The following is a 23,042-nucleotide window of genomic DNA, read 5'->3' as shown; positions in this document are numbered from 1 at the left end:
GGAGAATTATGAATAAACTACTGTGGGGTATAAATATATGAATTGTTAAAAGTACATAATACAGGTTCACTTTTGTTGTCCACTATGTAATTTATATGCATATGACATTTGTTCCAAACCAAACATTATATATTTATTATAAATAATTAAGAAGTTTCTGTGTAGAGTTTTGTGTGTGCTAGGCAAATGCCCTACCAGTCCACTATATTTCTAGCTTTAATTTTTTATCGTCCTTTCTTCACAGAGATGAACTAGACAGTATGTTGGATAAATCTGGAGGTATGTGTTTTTGGAGATATTTGCCTATTGTTTGAAGAGGCCAGAAGAGGGCACCAGATCTCTATAAACCCTATAGTATAGGGGGATAATTTTAGGTTTCACAGTAATTGCAGTTTTCTTAAAAACACATACAGATGACTTCTCACCCAACGTTCAGACCTAAAGAATAGCTGAAGATGTAGCTCAGTGGTACAGCATCATGTAAAAGCTATGCGTTTCATCTTCAGTGGCAGGAAAAAAAACAACAACCAACCCACCAAATTAACAAAAAAACCTACCAAACAAACAAAACAGAGCAATAAGCCTCGCAAATGGAATGTTAGTTTGTCCAGTTTGCCCAATTAACTGCAAATTGCAATGTGAGCAAGCAATCCAATTTGCTGTTGTAAAGAAACAAACAAGACCAGGATTAAACATTTTAGGAGCCAAACTTAGGCATGATTACAGAAATACAAAAAGAAAAAAGAAAAAAAATAGAGACATTGGCTACAGCAACAGAACAAACCTCGCAGAGGGGCTAGAGAGATGGCTCTTTTGGTAAAGTGCTTTTCTTGAAAGTATATGGACTTAGGTGGGGGCCTAGGATACACTTTAAAAAGGCAGGCTGCAGCCCAGTGCTGAGTAGGTGGAGTCAGCTTGCTGGCTATCCAGGCTAGTGGCATTGGTGAGCTGCAGATTCAGAGAGACCCTGTCTCAAGATTTAAGTTGGGTCAGGCGATGGTGGCGCATGCCTTAAATCTCAGCAGTTGAGAGGCCCAGGCAGGGGGATTTCTGTGTTTGAGGCCACCCTGGTCTACAGGGTGAGTTTCAGGACAACCAGGGCTATACAGAGAAACCCTGTCTCAAAAAACAAAAACAAAAACAAAAAGCCCCCCAAAAAAACAATGTAAGTTGGAATATGATTGAGAATACACCAGATGCCTCCTTATGCACACATATACTGAAATGTATATACATAATTTTTACTGAATCTCTTTTTTATGATTTACACAATCCATTAAAATTATGGTGTTTTTTTTTCTTTTTCTGGAAATAGACAATATTAGGAAAATGTCATATTTTTATAATGTCCACTGTATAGTAAAAATAAACACCTATCGAGAGAAATTGATCCAGCATACCTTAAAACACACACAGGAAAGGGATGGAAAGATGGCTTAGAAATTAAGAGCATTTGTTGCTCTTGGAGAGAACCAAGGTTTAGTTCCTAGGACCCACATAATGGCTCACAGCCATTTTTAATTCTAGATCCAGGTGATTTGGCATCCTGTTCTATTTTCTACGAACCCCAGACATGCATGTTGTATAAATACAAACATGCAAAAACACGTTAGTTAAATAAATAAAACAATTTAGAATTGCACACAACAGCCCCTTCAACTGAAACAAAGTAGGAGAGTCTTTTGGGAATTCATTTTATTTTAACTTTCAAGTTAGTATTGCAAACTTGGAAAATGGAAAGCCTCTGGGTAGTAGTGGCAGCTAAAATACTACCTCCTTTTTGCTGCTTCGATGACAGAAGACAGATAGAGCCTCTCTCACCCTTAGTACGCATGTGCAAACACGGCCAATCAGCAAGGGGCTTGGCTGAGACTGTTTTCCCGCTGTCCCAACCCTGTTACCCAGTATGCTTTGTGGTGGCCACGAAGCCGAGTTCTTGAGGAAGCGAAGTTCTTGAGGAAGCCGAGAAGTTCTTGAGGTATCATGGTAGGGAGAAGTCTCTGTGGAGGGAGTCAGTGACCTGTTGAAAGTTGGTTAATCCTGGTTCAGCTGGGGGTCCGGGTGGAGGGGCGGACGTGCTACTTCAGGAGTAAGGAGAGGAGGTGACCCTCACGGGACTCTGGACTGTGCTACTTCCGGGTTCACAATCGACTTTACCCACCTAGGCCTCTGTGGAGAAAAACGGAAAACTTCGCTAAGGGCAGGAGTTTAAACAGACAGCACCTAGCAGAAAGCAGGAAGGCCAGGGAATTGGAGACCCTGAAAGTCTTTCTGGGGCCTGGGGATGTGAGGTGTGAGTAAACTGGATGTCGGTTAGTGGTGGAAACAGACTAGAACGTTTTCAGTGCTGTTGCTGCTGCTGCCCACCAGGAATTCATGAAAAACAAACTGAAGACCAGTCTTCATTTTCCTCTACCTGGTATTGAAAGGCCAGATTGCCGAAATTTGTATATATAGGCTCCAAACTGCCTCCAAATCCAGAGGCTCCTCTCAGCCTCAGAAATGCTGGGACTTCAGACATAATTCAGGCCAGGCTGTGTTTATTTATGTGTTGTTTTGGTTTAGGGAAGTGAGCTCTAACTCTGTATCTCAGGCGTGTTGGAAACCTCATGTGCAGCTTGGACTTTCCTTGAAAGTGAAGTCCTCAGCCTTACAAATGTACAGGAACCGGAGGAAACATGCTTGTTTTATTTTTTATTTTTAATTTTTTTTGGTTTTTTTTTTATTGTTGAAGATTGAACCCAGAACTTCTTGCTGTAGGAGTAAAATATGTGTCCAGCCAGGCAGAACTTTATATTTTAGATTTGCTTTAGATTTGTATTGCGATGGAAATGATTGAGGAGCTTGCTTGTGATAATAGGAACTATGATTTTATTTGGAGATTGAGATGCAGACACATTTGCTCAAATTTATCAAAAACCTAGCAGGAGTGGAACCAAAATGCAGATCCTCCTCTGATTAGATATAAACCCACTTGAAGTCACAGTTAAAGCCATCATAGTGTATGTGTGTGTTTGTGTGTGTGTGTGTGTGTGTGTAGCCCAAAATACTTCATTCAACTTAACTAATTCTTTTTTTAAAATGTGTACATATTGAAGTTGAGGTTATTAATGACTATTTTTGAAGGCAACTATTGTGTTCCATATTTAAATACTAAGGTCTTTAGTATTAAATCAGAGGGTAATAGAAATATGGTTTTATCTTTAAACCCTTCATGCAATTATGAAGTGCTGTTTTTATAAAAATCATTCCTTAATGTTATTATATATTTCAATTTTATTAGCTTAAGTGATTTTGGGGATTCAAATGGCTTGAGAAAATTTCTTTTTATTCTAAATCAGAAAACCTAAATTTCTTAGTGGAAAGGCAGTGTTTTGAATATTCTCTAGAGACAACAATGGAAAACTGGGACTTGTCAAGTGATGAAATGCAAGATGGGAATGCTCCAGAATTGGACGTTATTGAAGGTACCAGATATATAATGTTGGGCATTGATGTTACACTTCCTTTTTTCTCAGTTATTCTAATTAGGCTTGTAACAGAGATCGAAAATCTCATATTGTATCTCTTGTCTTTAATCACAGCATGTAAATAACTAGCTTAAAACATATTTTTAGATGACAAGTAGACATTACTTGATTTTGTTTAACCTCTGGACAAATAATAAATCTGTTTAAAACCTAATATTGGCACTATGCCTGAATGATCACAAAGTGTTTCATTAAAATTTGCAAAAAAAAATGTTTTAATATCTCGTTTTATTGCCAACCCAGAACATAATCCAGTAACTCGTGATGATGAGAATGCAAATCCTGAAGAAGTAGTTGGAGATACACGGTAATATGTTCAAACTTATTATTTCCTTCATAGTGTAAGTACTTCCAGAAAAGTTTAATTGATTGTATAGCAAGTAATCTATATTAATATTTAGCATATGATGTATATTCCAAACAAGAATTCCGTAAGATTAATCCTTAATCTGAATGGATTTCTTGGAGGATGTAATGCTGTGGGGCAACTCTCATCGACCTGCTTGTAGGACAAAAGCTGAGCCATCAAACTGTATCTTCAGAATCCTTACTTTTTAAAACTTTAATTTCTTCACAGATCTCCAGTACAAAATATTCTGGGAAAATTTGAAGGTACATTTTTGGATATATAATTTGTTTAAAACTATATAGTATTAACATAATTTATATATTAGGAAATATTAGTTAATATACTCTATGACATCTGAATGACTTATTCCTATTTATATGTAGTATTTTGTGAATATTGTTATTTTAATTTTTATTTAGTTATTTATTTATTTTTATCCGATATTATCTTTATGTACATTTCAAATATTAGCCCTTTCCTGGTTTCACCCCAGAAAATCCATATTCCATTAGCCCTCCCTGTGCTTCTATGAGGGTGTTCCCCCACCCACCCACTCCCACCTCCCCACCCTGGCATTTGCCTACAATGGAGCTTCGAGCCTTCACAGGACCAAGGACCTCTCCTCCCACTGATGTCTGACAAGGCCATCCTCTGCTATATATGCAGCAGGAGCCATGGGTCCCCCTCTTTGTTGGTGGTTTAGTCCCTGGTGGATCTGGGGGGTCTGGTTGGTTCATGTTGTTGCTCTTCCTATAAGGTTGCAAAACCCTTCAGCTCCTTCAGTCCTTCCTCTAACTCCTCCACTAGGGACCCCATGATCAGTCTTATGGTTGGCTGTGAGCATCAGCCTCTGTTCTTGCCAAGCTCTGGCAGAGCCTCTCAAGAGACAGCCATATTAGGCTCCTATCAGCAAGCACTTGTTGGCATTCACAATAGTGACTGGGTTTGGTGTCTGTATATGGGATGGATCCACAAGTTGGGCAGACTCTACATGGTCATTCCTTCAGTCTCTGCTCTGCACTTTGTCTCCATATTTCTGCCCAGGAGTATTTTGTTCCCCATTCTAAGAAGGACTGAAACACCCACATTTTCCTCTTCCTTCTTCTTGAGCTTCATGTGGTCTGAATTACATTGTGGGTATTCTGAGCTTTTAGGCTAATATCTATCCACTTATCATTGAGTGCATACCATGTTTGTTCTTTTGGGATTGGTTTACCTCACAGCAGATGATATATTTTAGATCCATCCATTTGCCTGTGAATTTCATGAAGTCATTGTCTATGTACCATTACCATACATTTTTATCACTATTTCTCTATAATACAGCTTGAGGTCAGGGATGATTACCCTGCAGTTCTTTCATTGATGAGAATAGTTTATCGATATCCTGGATGTTCTTTATTCAAAATGATTTTGAAAATTGCTCTTTCTATCTCTATGAAGAATTGAGTTTGAATTTTGATGGACATTGCATTGAATCTGAAGATTGCTTTTGGCAAGATGGCTATTTTTACTAAATTAACTGTGCCAATCTATGAGCATGAGAGATGTTTCCATCTTCTGAGACTTTCTATTTCTTTATTCAGAGACTTGCAGTTCTTGTCATACAGATCTTTCACTTGCTTGGTTCTAGTCACACCAAAGTATTATAATTTGTGACTATTGTGAAGGGTATTGTTTCCATAATTTCTTTTTCAACCTGTTTTTTCTTTGAGTAGAGGAAAGCTACTGATTTGTTTGAGTTAATTTTATATCCAACCACTTTGCTGAAGTTGTTTATCAGGTTTAGGAGTTCTCTGGTGGAATTTTTGTGGTCGCTTAAATATACTATCATATCATCTGCAAATAGTGATATTTTGACTTCTTCCTTTCCAATTTTTATCCCTCTGACATCTTTTTGTAGTCTAGTTGCTCTGGCTAGAACGTCTAGTACTATAGTGAATAGGTAGGTAGGGAGTGGGAAGCCTTGTCTAGTCTTGTCATGTCTGATTTTAGTGGGATTGCATGAAGTTTCTCTCCATTTATTTTGATGTTGGCTTCTGTTTTGCTGTATATTCCTTTTACTATGTTTAGGTATATGCCTTGAATTCTTATCTTTCCAAGACTTTTATCATGAAGGGTTGTTGAATATTTTCAAATGATTTCTCACCATCTGATGAGATAATACTGTGGGGTAGTTTTTCCCTTGAAATTGTTTACATAGTGAATTATGTTGATGGATTTCCATATATTGAACCGTCCCTGTATCCCTGGGATGAAGCCCACTTGATCATGAAGGATGATCGTTTTGATGTGTTCTTGGATTGGGTTTACCAAAATGTTATTGAGTACTTTTGCATCAATATTCATAAGTGAAATTGGTCTGAAGTTTCCTTTCTTCATTGTGTCTTTGAATGCTTTGGGTATAAGTGTAATTGTGGCTTTGTAGAACAAATTGAATAATGTTCCTTTTCTTTTGACTTTGCATAATAGTTTGAAGGGTGTTGGTATTAGGTCTTCTTTGAAGATCTGATAGAATTCTGTACTAAACCCATCAGATCCTGGGATTTTTTTTGATTGGGAGACTATTAATGACTGCTTCTATTCCCTTAGGGGTTTATGGGAGTGTTTACAGGGATTATATAATCCTGATTTTAATTTGGTACCTGATATCTGTCTAGATAATTGTCCATTTCTTCCAGATTGTCCACTTTTGTTGAGTATTGGCTTTTGTAGTAGGATCTGATGATTTTTTTTTTTTTTAGATTTCCTAAATTTCTGTTATTACGTCTCCCTTTTCATTTCTGGTTTTGTTAATTTGGGTACTGACTCTGTGCCCTCTCTTCAGTCTAGCTAAGGGTTTATTCATCCTGTTGATTTTCTCAAAGAACCAGCTCCTGGTTTGGTTGATTCTTTGTATAGTTCTTTTTGTTTCCACTTGGTTGATTTTAGCCCAGAGTTTGATTATTTCCTACCTTCTACTCCTCTTGGGTGAATTTGCTTCCATTTGTTTTAGAGCATTTATTTGTGCTGTCAGGCTGCTAGTGTATGCTCTCTCCAGTTTCTTTTTGGAGGCCCTCAGAACTATGAGTTTTCCTCTTAGGAATGCTTTCATTGTGTCCCATACATTTAGATATCTTGTGGCTTCATTTTCATTAAACTCTAAAAAGTCTTTAATTACTGTCTTTATTTCTTCCTTGACCGAGTTATCATTGAGTAGGTTGTTGTTCACCTTCCACGTGTATATGGGTTTTCTATCATTTATATTATTATTGAAGATCAGCCTTAGTCCGTGGTGACTTGTTAGGATGCATGGGATTATTTAAATATTTTTATATCTGTTGAAGACTGTTTTGTGACCCATTATATGGTCAGTTTTGGAGAAGGCATCATGAGGTGCTGAGAAGAAGGAATATTCTTTTGTTTTACGATAAAATGTTCTATAGATATCCCTAGATATAGATATCTGTTAAATCAATGTTTCATAACTTCTGTTAGTTTCATATTGTCTCTAATTTTGTTTATCTTTCCAGGATCTGTCCATTGCTGTGAGTAGTGTGTTGAAGTCTCCCACTATTATTATGTGGGGTACAATATGTACTTTGAGCTTTAGTAAAGTTTTTTTTTATGAATTTGGGTGCTCATGCAGTTGGAGCATAGATGTTCAGAATTGTGAGTTCATCTTTGTTGATTTATCCTTTGACAAGTATGAAGTGACATTCTTTATCTTTAAATTTTTTTCGTTAGTTGTTGGTTGATTTTATTCCATAGGCGAATAGGCTATTCAGGTTGTTTCCTGGGTTAGGGGATTTTTGCATTTTGCATTTTCTTTGACTGTTCTGTCAATGTTTTCTATGGTGTCTTCTGTACCTGAGATTCTCTATTCTATCTCTTGTATTCTGTTGGAGATGCTTGCATCTATGTCTCCTAGGTTTTCTTTCTCCAGGTTCATCTCTCTTTGTGATTTCTTTATTATCTCTATTTCAACTTTTAGATCCTAGATGGCTTATTTCAATTCCTTCCCCTGTTTGATTGTGTTTTCCTGTAACTCTTCTTTATGGGCTTCTAGCTGTTTACCTGTGTTCCCTGTATTTCTTTAAGTAAACTATTTTTGTTCTTAAAGAACTCTATCATCATTTTGAGATGTGATTTTGAATCTGAATCTTTCTTTTCCAATATGTTGGGCTATCCAGGACCTGCTGCTGTGGCCAAACTGTGTTCTGATCATGCCAACTAGTCTTGGTTTCTATTGCTTATATTCTTGTGCTTACCTCTCACCATCTCATTTTCTTTGGTAATACTTTCCCTTGCAGTCTCTGACTGGAGCTTCTCTGTTCTGTAACCCTGGTTGTGACGGAACTCATCAGAGTCCAGCTGTCTCTGGGATCCAGGGATCCTGAAATTCTGGGACTCTGGGTTTTTCTGAGCTCCTCAAAGTCAAGCTGCCTCTTCGATCCTAAATCCTGGCATGTTCAATCTCATTAGATCCTTCTGTGTCAGAGAACACCTGGGAGTTAAGCTTTCTCTGGGTGTTGCAAGTTTTGGTGGGGTGCCAGCACCCTAGGTTTTCTCTGGACACGGGTGCAAGCTGCAAGGAACCCGTGCCTCTAACTGGGAGGGTGATTTTGTTTCCGTGGTTCTTGTGGGGGTCCCACTTACGCAGGGTGATGGGAAAGATGTTGTGCCCTCTGCTGTGATCTTCTGTCAGAACTCCAGTGTTTCTGGGTTTGTCTGATCTCCTGGGAGTCAAGCTTCCTCTGTGATCCTGTGATCTTGGGCCTTTCAGAATACCTGGGAGTCGGGGTCCCTCTGGGTGTTTTAAGAGTGGGTGCAGAGCCGGCAACCCAAGTCTGCTCCAGGTGCAAGTTCAGGACGGAAGGAATCCATGCCACTGACCAGGCAGGGGTTCTTGTGTCCCTGCATCCTTGGGGACTCAGTTACTCCTGATGTTGGGGCCTTTCCCGTGATCCTGAGAGTGTTAGAGCACCTGGGAGTTGAGCTTCCTCTGGGTGTTGTGGGACTAGGTGCAGAGTCAGCACCCAAGGTCTACTCATGACACAGACTCTTGCAAATATTTTTGATTTACCATCGTGGACTTATTTTTTCCTGTCGTACAGAAAGTGAAAATGGTGCTTTTTGAACAGGTGTGACATTAATGAAACTTCATTTTTTTTGTATGTTTGTGTCTGTGGTGCATATATACACATGTGGAGGGCAGAGGAGGATGTTGGGTGTTGCTCTATTACTTTCTACCTTATTCCCTTAAGACAGGCTCTGTCACTGAACATGCAACTAGACAAGCAGCCAGCAAGTCCTAGCAATTCTCACTCTGCCTACCACAGTGCTGCTATTGTAGAAGCAACCATCCATGGTTGGTTTTGTAGATGGGTACTAGATTCAAACTTGCGAAACACCTCCTTCTACAGTAAACCCTATTTACTACTGAGGCATCTTTGTAACTGCTTTCAAGGGATTTTTAGAGGAAAAAAATAGATGTAAACATTTTTACAGTTCCATGTATTCAAAGATAAGTGATATGTATAAAAAATTCTGTACATGGAACAGTTTTTCATTGACCCAGAGTGAATTTTATATTAAGTCAGTTTCTTTTCTAGGATCCTCTGTGCTTCTTTCTTTATATGGCACAGAGCAAAACTGAATTCTTTAATGTAACCCTTATTACTTTTTTAAAATTTTATTTTATGGGTATGGTTGCTTTGCTTGCATGTGTGTATGCACACAACTTGTATGCCTTGTACCTGAAGGAGGCCAGATGAAGGCATTGAATCCCTTGGAACTGGAGTTATAGGTTGTGAGCCACCTTGTGGATACTGGGAATCCAATCTCAGATCTCTGGAAGGGAACCAGTGTTCTTAACTGATGAATCATCTCTCCAGTCCCCTCACTGATTTTTATAAAATGAATTATGTAACTGAAAGTGAAAGACAACTTTACTAACCAGTGAGAGAATGAAACTCAGATCCCAAAGAATCTATTTTAAATTATCTGTAATTGAATGTTGCATGAGCTTTCTTAGAAGACAATAATTTGTCTTTGAGATATGGTCTCACTATGTAGGTCAGGCTGGCCTGAATTTTCCTATGTAACCTATGTTGTCCTTTACACTGGAAATCTCCTGCTAAGCTTCCTAGACTAGGATCATAGACCCAAAACGTCTTACATGGCTTAGGAAACAATGCTCTTAATACCTAATTTTTAGACTTATTTATGTGTATTAGTGTTTTGCTTATAGGTATATATGTGCACCACATGTGTGCCTGTTGCCCATAGATATCAGATGATTATTTCAGATACCTTAGAACTGGAGTCACAGATAGTTGTGATCCACCATGTGTGTGCTGGACACCAAACCTAGGTCCTTTGCAAAGAGCAGCAAGTGCTCTTAACTGCTGAGCCATCTCTCTACCCCCATGAAACAATATTATATTTAAGAAAAACAATATTTTTAAGGTTATGCATTTTATAAAATCATTTTGATAACTGAAGGATTTGCTCTATTTGGAGGAGGCATAATAATCATTTAATAATCTGTAATATATATATATATATATATATATAACTATATATGTTGAGAGTATTAAACATGTACACCATAATATAGCTTCAACCTAATTACTGAAAGCTAACTATTTGTGCTAGAAAGGTACTAAACATTTTCTGAAGCATTACAATTTTAATGAACTGCAGTAGTTACTGATGAGAATGTCCTACAAAAATGTTCTTCAACTGTTTTTGTAAAAGATATGTTCTGAAGTATAATTGACTATACTCTTTAGAAATAATTTTATTAGATTTAAAAAACCTGGGGATTCTTGTTTTGAACATAGAATTTCAACATTTTTATCAATTTTTATGTATATAGGTGTTTTGCCTGTAAGTATGTCTATGAGTCATATACATATGTACCTGGTGCCTGCAGAATTTAGAACAGGGCATCATATCCCCTGGAACTGGAGTTGGAGATGTTTGTGAACATCATGTAGGTGCTAGAAATCAAACCCAGGTCTTATGAAAGAGCAACCACTCTTAACTACTGATCCTTCTTTCCAGCTACCCTCTTGGTTTTCTTTTGTTGGGTGGTGGATTTTTTTGTGACAGGGTCTCATTTTGTAGCTCTGGCTGTCCTGGAACTCACTATCTCGACCAGGCTAACCTGGAACTCACAGAGATCTGCCTGCCTCTGCCTCCATAGTACTAGATTTAAAATTGTGAACCAACATGCTTGGCTGCCCTCTTATTTTAAATTGAATATTTTAAATAATGAGTTCTAACAATTACACAGCCAAGTGTGTTCTTTCAGTTGCATCATCTTTTATAGATTTAGAAAAGAATTAGCCTTTATTAAAGTGATTCCCCATGAAGAAATTAAAGCCCACCTTTGATCCTTTGTTTTGTGCATTTGTTCTTTTGAAAACTGTTCTTGAAGTTTAAAATTATCTTCCTTACAGAAATCAAAATTCGTATAAGATTAGATATTTCCTGTTCAAAATACATGGGAGTGGAATTTTCTGTGTTGTGGAACATTTCTCTAGACTTCACTGGTTGAACGTCCTTAATCTGAAAATACAAAACCCTAAGTATTCTAAAGTATGAAGCATGTTGGTGAAATCTTTCAATTTAATTTTAAGTTTCCTTGGCATTACTGAATGAATTTTATCTATATTTATATTTACTTGAATACATGGAATCAACTAAAGTTTCTTCAACATGACACTTTGTTTTTAATATAGGTGACATTAACAAGAGGCTTCACATAAAGAGAAAACGCATGGAAACTTATATCAAAGATTCTTTCAAAGACAGCAACGTGAAATTAGAACAACTTTGGAAAACGAACAAACAAGAGAGGTAGAGTTGTTAGTTTTGTAGGATCACATTTGTAACATTTTTAAAATTTTTATGTGGCTGAAGTTAAAAAAAAAATCATGTCTGAGCCTTTAGTAAAAATGTCTGGCTCTGATTTGGCTAAGCAGTTAACCCTATAACTTCATGCTTTCCGGGAAACGAAATCTAATTCGTAGAAATGTGTGAAAACTTTTTACTTTAATTAACTGTTAATGAGATTTTAAATTTTGATTTACATTCATTTTGGAAATACAGAAGTCTTGCACAAAGTCTTACAAATGTAATTTGTGGTTTATTATGTTTAACTATATGGAAAAGGATCAATTACATATACAGACAATTTATATATTTTAATTGTCTCCTGTTTTGCTCTAAGTCTTAACTGAGTCAATATAGGAAAAATAAATTAGACCTTATACTTGGCAGAAAGTAATGAAAAATGACTTTGAAATACAATTAATTTTCTTTAAAAAAAGATACATATATATTAAAAACATCATTAATTTTGAAAAGCTAAAACATAAAAGAAGACTTCTCTGATAATCTGTTAGGGGAAAAACTATAATGATTTTCCATTAGATAATTTTATACTGCTGTTTTTCTTTTTATAGTATGAAATGGTCAATTTAATTTGTTTTGAGGGTTCTTTTTCATATTGGTATGAAATGTGACTGCTTTCATTACTTTGTTTTACAGAAAGAAGATTAACAACAAATTTTGTGAGCAGTATATAACTACATTTCAGAAGTTTGATATGGATGTCCAGAAATTCAATGAAGAACAAGAAAAATCAGTGGTTGGTATCATAACTACCTTTATAATTAACCTAGTATAACTAAGTATCAAGTAGGAATGGAGAAACTAGCCTTGTGTTGGGCACATGAAACTAAATTAAGTTTCATTATCTATCCTTGGTTGTGTTCTATTCCTGCTGAGTTGTAAACCAGAGAGATATGGTCACATACTATATCAATGAAAAGCACTAGGCGTTTTATGGTAGACCAGATCTTAAATTTTCAAAAGGCAGACATTTGCTGAAGGATGAAGAGAGGATCACCAGTTTCTACAAAAGGAAGCCAAATATGTCAGCCTCAGGTACAGTCGAAAGGAGAGGGAAAGCTTACTTACTGGTGTCATCTGGACTCTGTTGTTAATATTAGAAAACCAAATCAAACTGGTAAATCAGTTCTTACAATCCTAAACTTAGTACAAATTTAGTAACAACAGTGGATGGAAACAACCTTTCTCAACAGCCCTGGCAGAATATTCCTGTGGAATAATATCAAAAAAACTATTTTAAATCATCTCTCCATTACTGTACCAATCACTGTAGTCATCACATGGTTTCCAAGTAAGATCTCAGACGATGACCATATTAACTAGTTTTTTATTTGATTGGTTATTAGTTTGGGAAGTACTCAATTTGAAATGAACAGGAGATCAATTCCTGTCTGGGAAGGCATTGAGGAAGCTGCCATTATGAGTCAGTTCTGGAAAGAGATAGGGGATAAAGATAAAAAATAAATAAATACTCCAATTGAAGGCAATTTTTAAACCTTGAACTGTGGATGAAATTTCAAGGGGGAGGGATCATCTGTGTAAATGAGAAGCCAAAGGACAGACACCCAGAGCACTTCAATATTTGTAACTCTTCATGGAGTGGGAGCGGGGGGTGAAAGGGAACCAGTAAAGGAAGAGAGCAATTAGTAGAAAGAAAATTACCATGAGTGAAGGAAAACTTTTAAGGAAGAAAAGATCACTAACTGTGTCACATGCTGCTAATGGGCCAAACAGGATAGATTTGCAGGGCTAGAAGATGGTTTACTTGTAATTTTTCTCCTGTGTAGGCATGGAGACCCGAGTTTACATTCCCTGCATAGGCATGCACACACACACACACACACACACCACCACCACCACCACCACCACCACCAAAAACAACAACACTACCACCAACACCAACACCACCACCATCAACAACAACAATGAACTAGCAAAACTAAAAACAAACCACCACAACAAAAAAAGGTGGTGTGGTGGTGAGCATTTTAGAACCACCAAACTCAGATTTAGTTCAGGGATAAGAAGTTTCCCAGAGCTTCCTAGCCACCAGGTGTAGCCTAATGGATGAGCTCTAAGTTCAGTGAGACCCTGACTCACATCAGTGTGGTACAACTAAAGAAGACACCCAATATTAATCTTTTTTCTTCATATGTATGCACATACAAGTTTTTCAAATATAAACTTTGCAAAGTGGAGGTCATTGTGCTTAATCAGGATGATTTGAGCGGAAATGTGAGGTACAAAACTGATCACAGTGAATAAAGGACAAAATAGGAATGTAGTAGCCCAAAGAGAAAAGTTGTAAAGGGCTTCTCTTAATTTTTTAAAAATGCAAATTACCATGGTTATGTGCCAACATGAAGAATACAAAGAGAAATTTATATTACATCTTCCCTGTGTTACTGACATTGGAACCTAGACAAAACCAATCTACCACCAAACTTTGTCCCCAGACATCTATTTACACTTTATTTTGAGGCCGGGTATCTTTAAGTGATCAAGACTATTCATGACCTTGTGATCATTCTAACTCAAACTTTATAAAAGTTAGTTTTACATACATTACACTGACGGATAGCTAGAGTCATACATTTAAAATAACAGTTACAATTGCTGAAATTCTTGACAACAGTTGAGACAAGAGAAGACATTGGACTTAGTAAAGAACAAGTATAAGGCATCCTTAAGAAAGGAAGAGAAAGTAGATGACATGGCACATACACCTTAGGTGGAGGGTAGATACAGAGATGAGGTAGTGAACCACCTCCTGGGATTGCTTCTGCTATTAATTAAAAGGAGGCCATCTTATGGTAAAAACATTAACACTAGCTAGAGCTAAGCTTCCAGGGCTAGGATTTTACCAAGTTCATGTTTACATGGTGCATGCCTATAAACATAAGCACTTGGGAGGCTAAGGCCAGTCTGTGCACCATGGCAAACACTTTCTCATCAAAAATTTTTCCTAACCCCACAATTGGTAGTATAATTGTATTTCCTGTTACTGTAAAAATATAAGTATATTTAGTCATAGTTGTTGTTAAAATGTTAAATCAGGTGGAAAACTATTCCTTTTAAGTTTCATATGGAATCGTTTTGGCTCATGTAAACATTTTAGTATTGGAAATACTAAATACATTAAGTGGTTGACTGTTAGTCTAGCATTCGTGCTTCATGGCAGTAACAACAAAATGAACAGAATTGTTGTAGTAATGTTTTCCTTTTACATTTGTAGAACAATTATCAAAAAGAACAACAAGCATTAAAACTGTCCAAATGTAGTCAGAGCCAGACCCTGGAAGCAATTAAAGACATGCATGAAAACTACATGGAGGTATGTTGCTCATGGTCCATAAAATGTCCTTAGGAAACTAAATATGTTTTAGGAATCATAAAGTTTAACTACTTACTATTTTCAATTGTTTCTGACTGAAGTGAGTGGTATTATCTGTAACATCCTTATGGCTTTGTAGGAATTATTCAAGACCTGAAATGATCAATTGGGAATTTGACCTCAGATGTACCTCATAGTTTATTAAGACTATAATTATCCTGCTTAACTAAACATAGCACGTCTATACATCATTTGCACAGAATCTTTCATATTTGTATCCTTGGGAGTTTGTTTAGTAAGAAGTGCTTTTCTGTTTTAGGGTCTGATGAACTTGGAGACCAACAACTACAATATGCTTTTTGATGTAGATGGTGAACTGAGAAAAGAAATGTCAGTGTTTAAAAAAGACCTCATGAAGCATACTCTGAAGTACTCTTCTAGTTTCCCATCTTCAGACTAAGGAAGCATGCATATTTTGCACTTGCTGGTACATTTGTAACCAAATAAAAAATTCGCTAACTTTTTTGTCTCCTATGAAACAGAGTTTGAAAGGCTCTTTAATCCTTGTTATTCTGATGATTCTAAGAAGGAAGTTAACCCCCAGTGAAGTTATTACAAAGTTAACTAGGAGGTATACCTTTAGAGTCAAAATAGAACTCCTTTATTTTTAAACATCTTTAATCATTTTCTTATTTAAGTGTAAGAGCCTGTTTATATTAACTTCCAAATAAAATGTTAATAAATATGTGAGTGGCAAATAGTCCTTTGTACTGAACTTCCACACACTAATGTAGTGAATTATTTAAAATTTATTCTTTAATCTTTTTTTAAAGTCCAGACTTTATCCCCTCTTTGTCCACCCTCTGACTGTTCCACATCCCATACCTCCTCTCCCCACGCCCATCTCCAAGAGGATGTCCTCACCATCCTACCCCCATCCCACCAGACCTCCCTATTCCCTGGGGCCTCAAGTCTTCTGAGGGTTAGATGCACCTTCTCTGACTGAGTCCAGACCCGGCAGACCTCTGCTGTATGTGTGTTGGGGGCTTCATATCATCTTGCATATGCTGCCTGGTTGGTGGCTCAGTGTCTGAGAGATCCTGGGAGGTCCAGGTTAGTTGAGACTGCTGGTCTTTCTACAGGGTAGCCCTCTTCCTCAGCTTCTTCCAGCTTTGCCCTAATTCAACCACAGGGGTTCCCAGCTTCTGTCCATTGGTTGCATGTAAATTTCTGCATCTGACTCTTTCACCTGCTGGTTTGGTCTTTCAGAGGGCAGTCATGATAGGCTCATTTTTGTGAGCACAGCATAGCATCAGTAATAGTGTCAGGCCTTGATGCCTCTCCTTGAGCTGGATCCAAATTTGGGCCTGTCACTGGATCTCCTTTTCCTCAGGCTTCTCTCCATTTTTGTCCTTGCAGTTCTTTCAGACAGAAACAATTTTGGTTCAGAGCTTTTTACTGTGCGAATGGCAACCCCATCTTTCTACTTAATGTCCTGTCCCTCCACTGGAGGAGGACTCTACAAGTTCCCTCTCCCCACTGCAGAGCATTTCATCTAAGGTCCCTTTCTTTGAGTCCTGAGATTCTCTCACCTCCCAGGTCTCTTGTACATTCTAGAGGGTTTTCTCTACTCCTACCTCACAAAGTTGCCTGTTTCCATTCTTTTTGCTGGTCCTCAGCACTTCAATCCTGTTCCCCACCCCCACAATACCTGATCATGTTCCTTTATTCCTGGCCTTGTCCCCTTTTCCACCCAGGTCCCTCCTTCCCACTCCCTGTAGTGCTTTTTTTTTAACTTTCTTAACATTTCTAATTATTTTTGTTCATAAAGGTAATTGAAATTTATTTTTGATTCATTATCTTATTAGTTCCCAAAGGTACGAGATACAAATATAGCAGGTACATTGGTTTGATTTTATTTCATTTCATTTGACTTTTGAGATAGGCTCTTAGTATGTTGTGTATTGTCCAGAAATGTCTAGAATGTCCAGGTTCAAGGTGATCTCAGCATTTTCATGTAGGTGACAACATACCAGGCTTACATTGTTCTTAAGAAAATAGTCCCTCAAAAATCTCCTATAAACACTATAAAATTAACACCGTCAGCTTTGAGAGATGAAAATATTTCCTGTTCACTTACAAAATTCATTGAAAGAAAGTATATTTTTCTTGAAACAAACTAAACTGCAAACTGTGAGGCAGGATAAAAGGATTGATTGGTCCCATCTCACTGTTCCAGGCCCAGCCCCTTCTCTCTGTTCCCATTGTTCTTGTTTCTGAGCTCTCTGTCTCTGTCTTTGTTTCCAGCTTCCCCTCTATCTGTTCTCTTCCCCACTTTTTCTGACCTAATGGCTTCGCTTCAGTCTGTCTGCCTCTATCCCTTCCCCACTTCCTCACTCCTCTCCCCTCCCCCAATAAATTCATTTTATACCAGGTCTGTTGCATGGTATAATTTTTCAGGGGCACACCTTGGATGAGCCCACCAAAGGTACTCCCTTGCCATGTTATATTTCATAACACTAACACATTAAATGCAACTGACAAAACCTATAAATATTAGTTTGAGACATGGATTTTTGTATTCCCATGAAGGCATCAAAACATCATTTCATTGAGCTTGGCCTTCAGATAAATGACACCTAACCTTACCTAATGATTAAGAATGCTTTACATGTGTCTTCAAACATAAATGATCAAGAATGCCTCCTAATTTGATGCTCAGCAAACATACAGAAGTTTGATTTTTAGATTCATTCTTTTTTTTTAGTGTTAGTATTTCATTTATTCAGGCAGATTCAACATACATATTATCCAACCTACTATTCTGTGTATTGAAAATATATCAAAATTAAAACTCACAAATACTCACACACTGTGTCAGTGGCCTGTTCAATGTATTTAGAGTCATTCTTAAGCTGTTAGTCTTCATTCCTCATTATTTCAAATATTCATTTATAGATAGAAAGAATTGAAATATTTGTTTTACCAAATACTCATTATTTAAACATTTCTTTTAAATTAATCATACTGTTTTTCTAAACTTACTTAAATGAATTAATCATCCCAGATAAGCTGTTGAGTGACTTCCTGTATTTCTGTCCATCTTATTTTGAGATAGTTGTTCTCATTGAACCTGGAGCTGGCCCTTTCAGCTACACTGGTACTTCAGCAAGCCCTGGCATCTATCTCTTTCCAATCCTCCAGGGCTGGGTTACAGACAAGTGCTGACACACTTAGTATTTACTGTGAGTACAAACACTTTACCCAGTTAGCCAACTTCCTAGCTCCTATCCAACTATTTTTTAATTAACATTAAACATTGTTTAGATCAAAATAATACCCTACTTTGTGCGCTGAGTTACAGACATTTTTTTTCCTTGCAACAATGTATATCTGTCATTGCCTTTGGCACACATAAATCCACAACCTTGCTCCAGTGGCTAGAGCATTGTTCATTTAATCCAGTGATAACAAAAGTAGATGCAGCAGGAGCAGCAGCTGCCCCAGGTCCTCTCAGGAGCTCTTGCATTTATATCCTCTCAAGAGTCCCTAGAATTTCAAACATAAACTATCTGCAGCTGGGGACAATATGAAGCAGCCCTTTATCCCACACGTGAGATTAAAACAAAACAAAACAAAAAAACGTACTCATATAACATTACTGGGTTTTTAAACAAAGCAAAATTCTCACACATTCCTTCCTATAAAGAGGATGGAGGATCCTACAACTCAGAACTAAATAAAACTTAAGGAAGCTCGGAAAGCTGTAAGGTTTGCTGGGGCCTCCCAGAGGCTGGGAAAGAGGAAAACAATTGCTGGGGTGAATAGATTATCTCTTTGGTATAGCTGCCTGCTGGTTGAGAACGGAGCTCCTGGGGCCAAACCCCAGCACTCATGCTGGGGTTGATTCTCTGTGATGCAGCTGCATTTAGAGCCAGCCATGTTCCTGTAAAGAAATGCCCCACCACCACCACCACCAAAAGAGAAAAAAAAAAAAAAAAAAACACAACTCACTGTTTCACAAGGTAATATACTTAGGTAGAACTATATCTGTCACAGTTGCCCTATCAGGAGTAAATAGGCAGCTAACTGGACCTGTTCTGAAAGTGTCTATTAGCATTTCTTTACCTTCTATGGACAGGATACATAGCCACTACTTGCTAGGTTTGACCTGGCCCTGCTTTGTGGGACCAGCCTGCTTATTCTGTTATCTACTGTATTTGTCTGACTCAGTTGGGCCAACGAGTTACTTGGACCCTGCTTTATTTACCACATCCACTTTTCAAGTGTAACAAAATCACCTACTCCATCTAACAACATGGAAGACACTATGTTTTGATACACATTGCTTCCCAACAGTGGAATGACAAGAAGATCAGAGCCGTCCCCTAAGACAGGGACAAATGATCCAAACAATTCTATTCTCTACCCTAGGACAACCAGTGTCAATACTTTTGTATGTCTGTGCAACCATAGATTATGGCTCATCAACTTCATTGAGCCATTGGCAGAACTCAGAATGGGGATACAGGCTAAATGATAACTACATGTGTGAACATCCTTCAACTCTGGCAGGTGCACCCCTAAAGCCCTTTTTTATGAGCCACCTGGCAGGAGAAGTGAAAAATGTTGCTCCTTCAAAAGGAGCCTGCTGCATCAGACTGTCAACTAGGGACCTGGTAACGTTCTAATTTCAGTATCCCTAACTTAAGAAACCCCTGATGGAAAACCAGCTGGCAGATTGGAATGGGCATGAACACAGGGACTGTGTTATATTTCAAGAGAGTTTCTATCATGCATTAAGACACATCCAGGCCTTCCATTCTTTTTATGAGGAAATAAAAATTAGCCCACTTCTCATCACTGCCATAGCAAGAAATCTGTATTTGGTCCTGGTAGACACTAGAGCCCAGAAGCTAAGGGTCTATTTTGGCCATGTATGTAAAGAAACTAATATGGAAGATCAATGGCCTTGAGAGACAAAAAATAACTAGATTCCTGCAATCCTTTGTATGAGATAAGATGCCCCAGTCCTGCTACAAAGGTTTGACTCCCTAAAACTTCAGTTATTGGGGATAGGTGTGGTGGCACACGCCTTTAAACCTAGCACCCCAGAGTCAGAGGCCTCTGTGATTTTGAGGCTAGCCTGCTCTACACAGTGTGTTCCAGGTTACTCTGAGCTACATAATGAGACCCTGTCCAAAACCAAAATCAAAACCGAAATAAAACTTCAGTTGTTGGGGAAAACTGACCTACCTAGTGGAAGTGTGATTTAAACTTCTGCTGGAAGCCCCACATGCCTGGGCCAATGATTCTATAATGCAGTCACTTAGGAGATCCAATGGTGTGGATCCCCAAACCACTTTGAACAAAACATCTTTCCCTTGTCTAGTTTCTCTCATTCCTGACAGGCTTGAAACAATGTCAATGCAGATATCAGGTACCATGCCCTCTGTGGACTATACTGGATATGTGGGGGACACAGCCTAGATTGTACTTCCTCTCAACTCATCAGGACTGTGTGTGTTGGGGTCTAGCTGTACAGTTTTCTTCCTGTTCCAACTTACCAGAGGGGACCATTTAGAAATCTTAAGTACTGGGAGTCTCAAAGTAAATGGTGTGCCCTACAAATTGGCAACTAGAAATAAAATTAATGGCCATCTGAGTATAAAATCCATTATCTTGGTCCAGCTACCTGGACAGAGGATGGGTCCTGAGGCTACCATACTCCCAGGTATATGTGAAACCATGTTATCAGGGTAAGGCAGAGTTGAAATGATTATTATTATAATATTGTGACATATAAAATTATTATTAACTGTACAATACAAGTACAGTTGAAATTATTACTAATATAACTCCAAAAGCCCTTAATGTACTGTTGTATAATACTGTCCTCAGAGAATCAAAACCTTCCACCCTGCAGGAATCTCCTTAAGCAGGGAGATAAACAACTCAAAAGAGCTTCAGGAAGCTCTTTAAGCAGGAAGGTAAACGCCTCCAAAGAGCTTCAAGGAGTCCCCCAAACTGAAAACATTCACTAGGCTCCTCCCTGCCAGAGGAAGGACTAAAAGCTGTAATTCCCTCTCAGATGCAGAAAGCTGAGCTACAATTGAGGAGTCGTGGTGAAGATGAGACTAGTTGTCCGAAAGAAGCAGAAACCAGTTGAGCTGGAGCTGCCATGCCTGGAAGAGGTTTAGACCCACTGAGACACGTGGAAAGGACTCTCTCCAACCTGTTGAGCTGCCTGCAGGCTGTGCAGTGTGCTCCAGGTCCCCGGCTTTGTGAGCTCTCACCCATCCTGGGGTGGGCTTTGGTGATGCAGCTGCCTCCGAGTTATTTCTGCTCCTGTAAGTAACCCCTCACACATATTCCTGTAAGGAATCCCAGTAATACTCATGGGTCCACCAAGTTGGACTTCATTGACATCTATAATATAGACAGTCCTAATTCTACCACAGTTAATGCAATAGCCAAAATTTGGCCTTTATTATTACAGATTGTTTATATTTGCTTGTTTATTGTGTATAAGAACAACTCAGTGGAATTCTCCCTTTCTCCCATGTGGATTCAGGCCTTGAAATTCAGGTGGCAGGCAGGGAAACAAGACATTTGACTGGCTCAGCCTTCTTGCCAGCTCTGATTTTGCCATCTTTAATGCATACAGCATTCAATGGCCTAAAGTTCAAATTATTTGGATTTATTTATTCAAATTCATTTGTTTATTTAATGTGTTTGTGTGTGCATAATCTCATGCCACAGTACACATGTGTGGATGTCAGAGAACAACTTGCAGAAATTGATTTTCTCCTACTTTTTGCATACTAGGGATCAAACTAAGGTCTTTAGGCTTGGCACTAAGCACCTCTACAAGGTGAGCCATCTTGATATCCCGAATTCTACCACCCTGGATGGGTGCAGAAGAAAATGGCTTTAATTATTTTATTTTATTTTATTTTATTTTATTTATTGGGGGGGGGCACATTTCACTCACTGCTGCACAGACCTGGCAGCCATAAAGAGAACTTTACAAGAATTGGTTCTCTCCTTCTACATCATGGATTCAGGAACTCCAGCTCAGTCCATCAGGTTTGGTGGCAAGTACCTTTCTCTGGCCCCTCAGCCATTTCACTACCATGTTGAAAAATATAACACCAAATGGTTTAATTATTTTATTTTCTGTGTGTTTGTATGTGAATACAAGAGCACAATGACAACAGTGTAGAGGTCAAAGGACAATTTGCAGAAATCAGTGATCAATTTCTGGAGTTCTGTACTCAAAGTCAGATTTAGTGGCAAACCCCTTTACCCACTGAAGCATCCTGCTGTAATTCTACCTTGAATGCATACAATAAAGTTGTCTGTTTTTAAATTACACTTGTTTGTTGGAGTGTGGGGAGGTGGAATATGCACACATATCATGGCACACACAAGAAATAAGGTCAAAGAACTGGAGGAAGTGGGTGGGCGGGTTGGGGAGCACCATCACATAGAGGCAGAGAGAGGGGGGATAAGGGGGTTGTGGAGGGGAAACTGGGGAAGGAGATAACATTTGAAATGTAAATAAATAAAAACAAATTTATAAAATGGGGGGGGGGAGAACTGGAGGAAATCAGTTCTCTCCAGGGTGTAGGTTCCAGGCATGTTTGGCTGCAAGTCTGTATCAGCTGAACCATAGGATATGCGGGAGTGAGGTTGGGGGAGGGGTGTGTGCAGCGGAGGAACATTAACTGGGCTGCTCTTTACAAGAACATGGGAGTTATGGGATTATGTGGAGTCTAGTGATTATCTTTCATTGCTTTACTCAAATATTAGGACAAACGCAAAAATCTTGAAGCTGATAAATTAGAATAGAGCCCTCCCACAGCAGGAGGGCCTGAAAAGCAGCTTTAACACTCAACAGAATGCATGAGCGTGAGAGAGG

At 38.3% G+C, this 23,042-nt stretch overlaps 1 protein-coding gene across 6 annotated transcripts; it reads left to right on the top strand.

The window, feature by feature from the left end:
* Positions 1–1,893: 1,893 nt before the first annotated feature.
* Xlr (X-linked lymphocyte-regulated) lies at positions 1,894–22,492 on the top strand. Of its 6 annotated transcripts, none has more exons than XM_011249650.1 (8): positions 1,894–1,978; positions 3,360–3,467; positions 3,774–3,837; positions 4,108–4,142; positions 11,610–11,727; positions 12,421–12,520; positions 15,020–15,118; positions 15,438–15,657. In XM_011249650.1, exons 2-8 carry the CDS (start codon positions 3,398–3,400, stop codon positions 15,576–15,578), a joined length of 627 nt encoding a protein of 208 aa, XP_011247952.1. In that variant the 5' UTR covers positions 1,894–1,978; positions 3,360–3,397; the 3' UTR covers positions 15,579–15,657. The 6 variants fall into 6 exon arrangements, with proteins under 6 accessions (XP_011247952.1, NP_001278677.1, NP_001278676.1 ...); NM_001291748.1 differs by lacking the exon at positions 15,438–15,657 and adding an exon at positions 21,210–22,492 and having other exon boundaries at positions 1,904–1,986; positions 3,390–3,467; NM_001291747.1 differs by having other exon boundaries at positions 1,904–1,978; positions 3,390–3,467; positions 15,438–15,876.
* Positions 22,493–23,042: the final 550 nt, after the last annotated feature.

This window comes from Mus musculus, chromosome X (assembly GCF_000001635.26).
Source record: "Mus musculus strain C57BL/6J chromosome X, GRCm38.p6 C57BL/6J".
In the NCBI taxonomy this organism is placed as follows: Eukaryota; Metazoa; Chordata; class Mammalia; order Rodentia; family Muridae; genus Mus; species Mus musculus.
This window is presented reverse-complemented; position numbering and strand designations above follow the sequence as displayed.

What these genes read in the sequence shown, in the direction of transcription:
- Xlr (NM_001291747.1), top strand. Translation starts at nt 3,398, where the DNA reads ATGGAAAACTGGGACTTGTCAAGTGATGAAATGCAAGATGGGAATGCT. An exon ending in AAGAACAAGAAAAATCAGTG is followed by an intron (nt 12,521 to 15,019) that starts GTTGGTATCATA and finishes TTACATTTGTAG; the next exon opens with AACAATTATCAAAAAGAACA. An exon ending in TGCATGAAAACTACATGGAG is followed by an intron (nt 15,119 to 15,437) that starts GTATGTTGCTCA and finishes TTTCTGTTTTAG; the next exon opens with GGTCTGATGAACTTGGAGAC.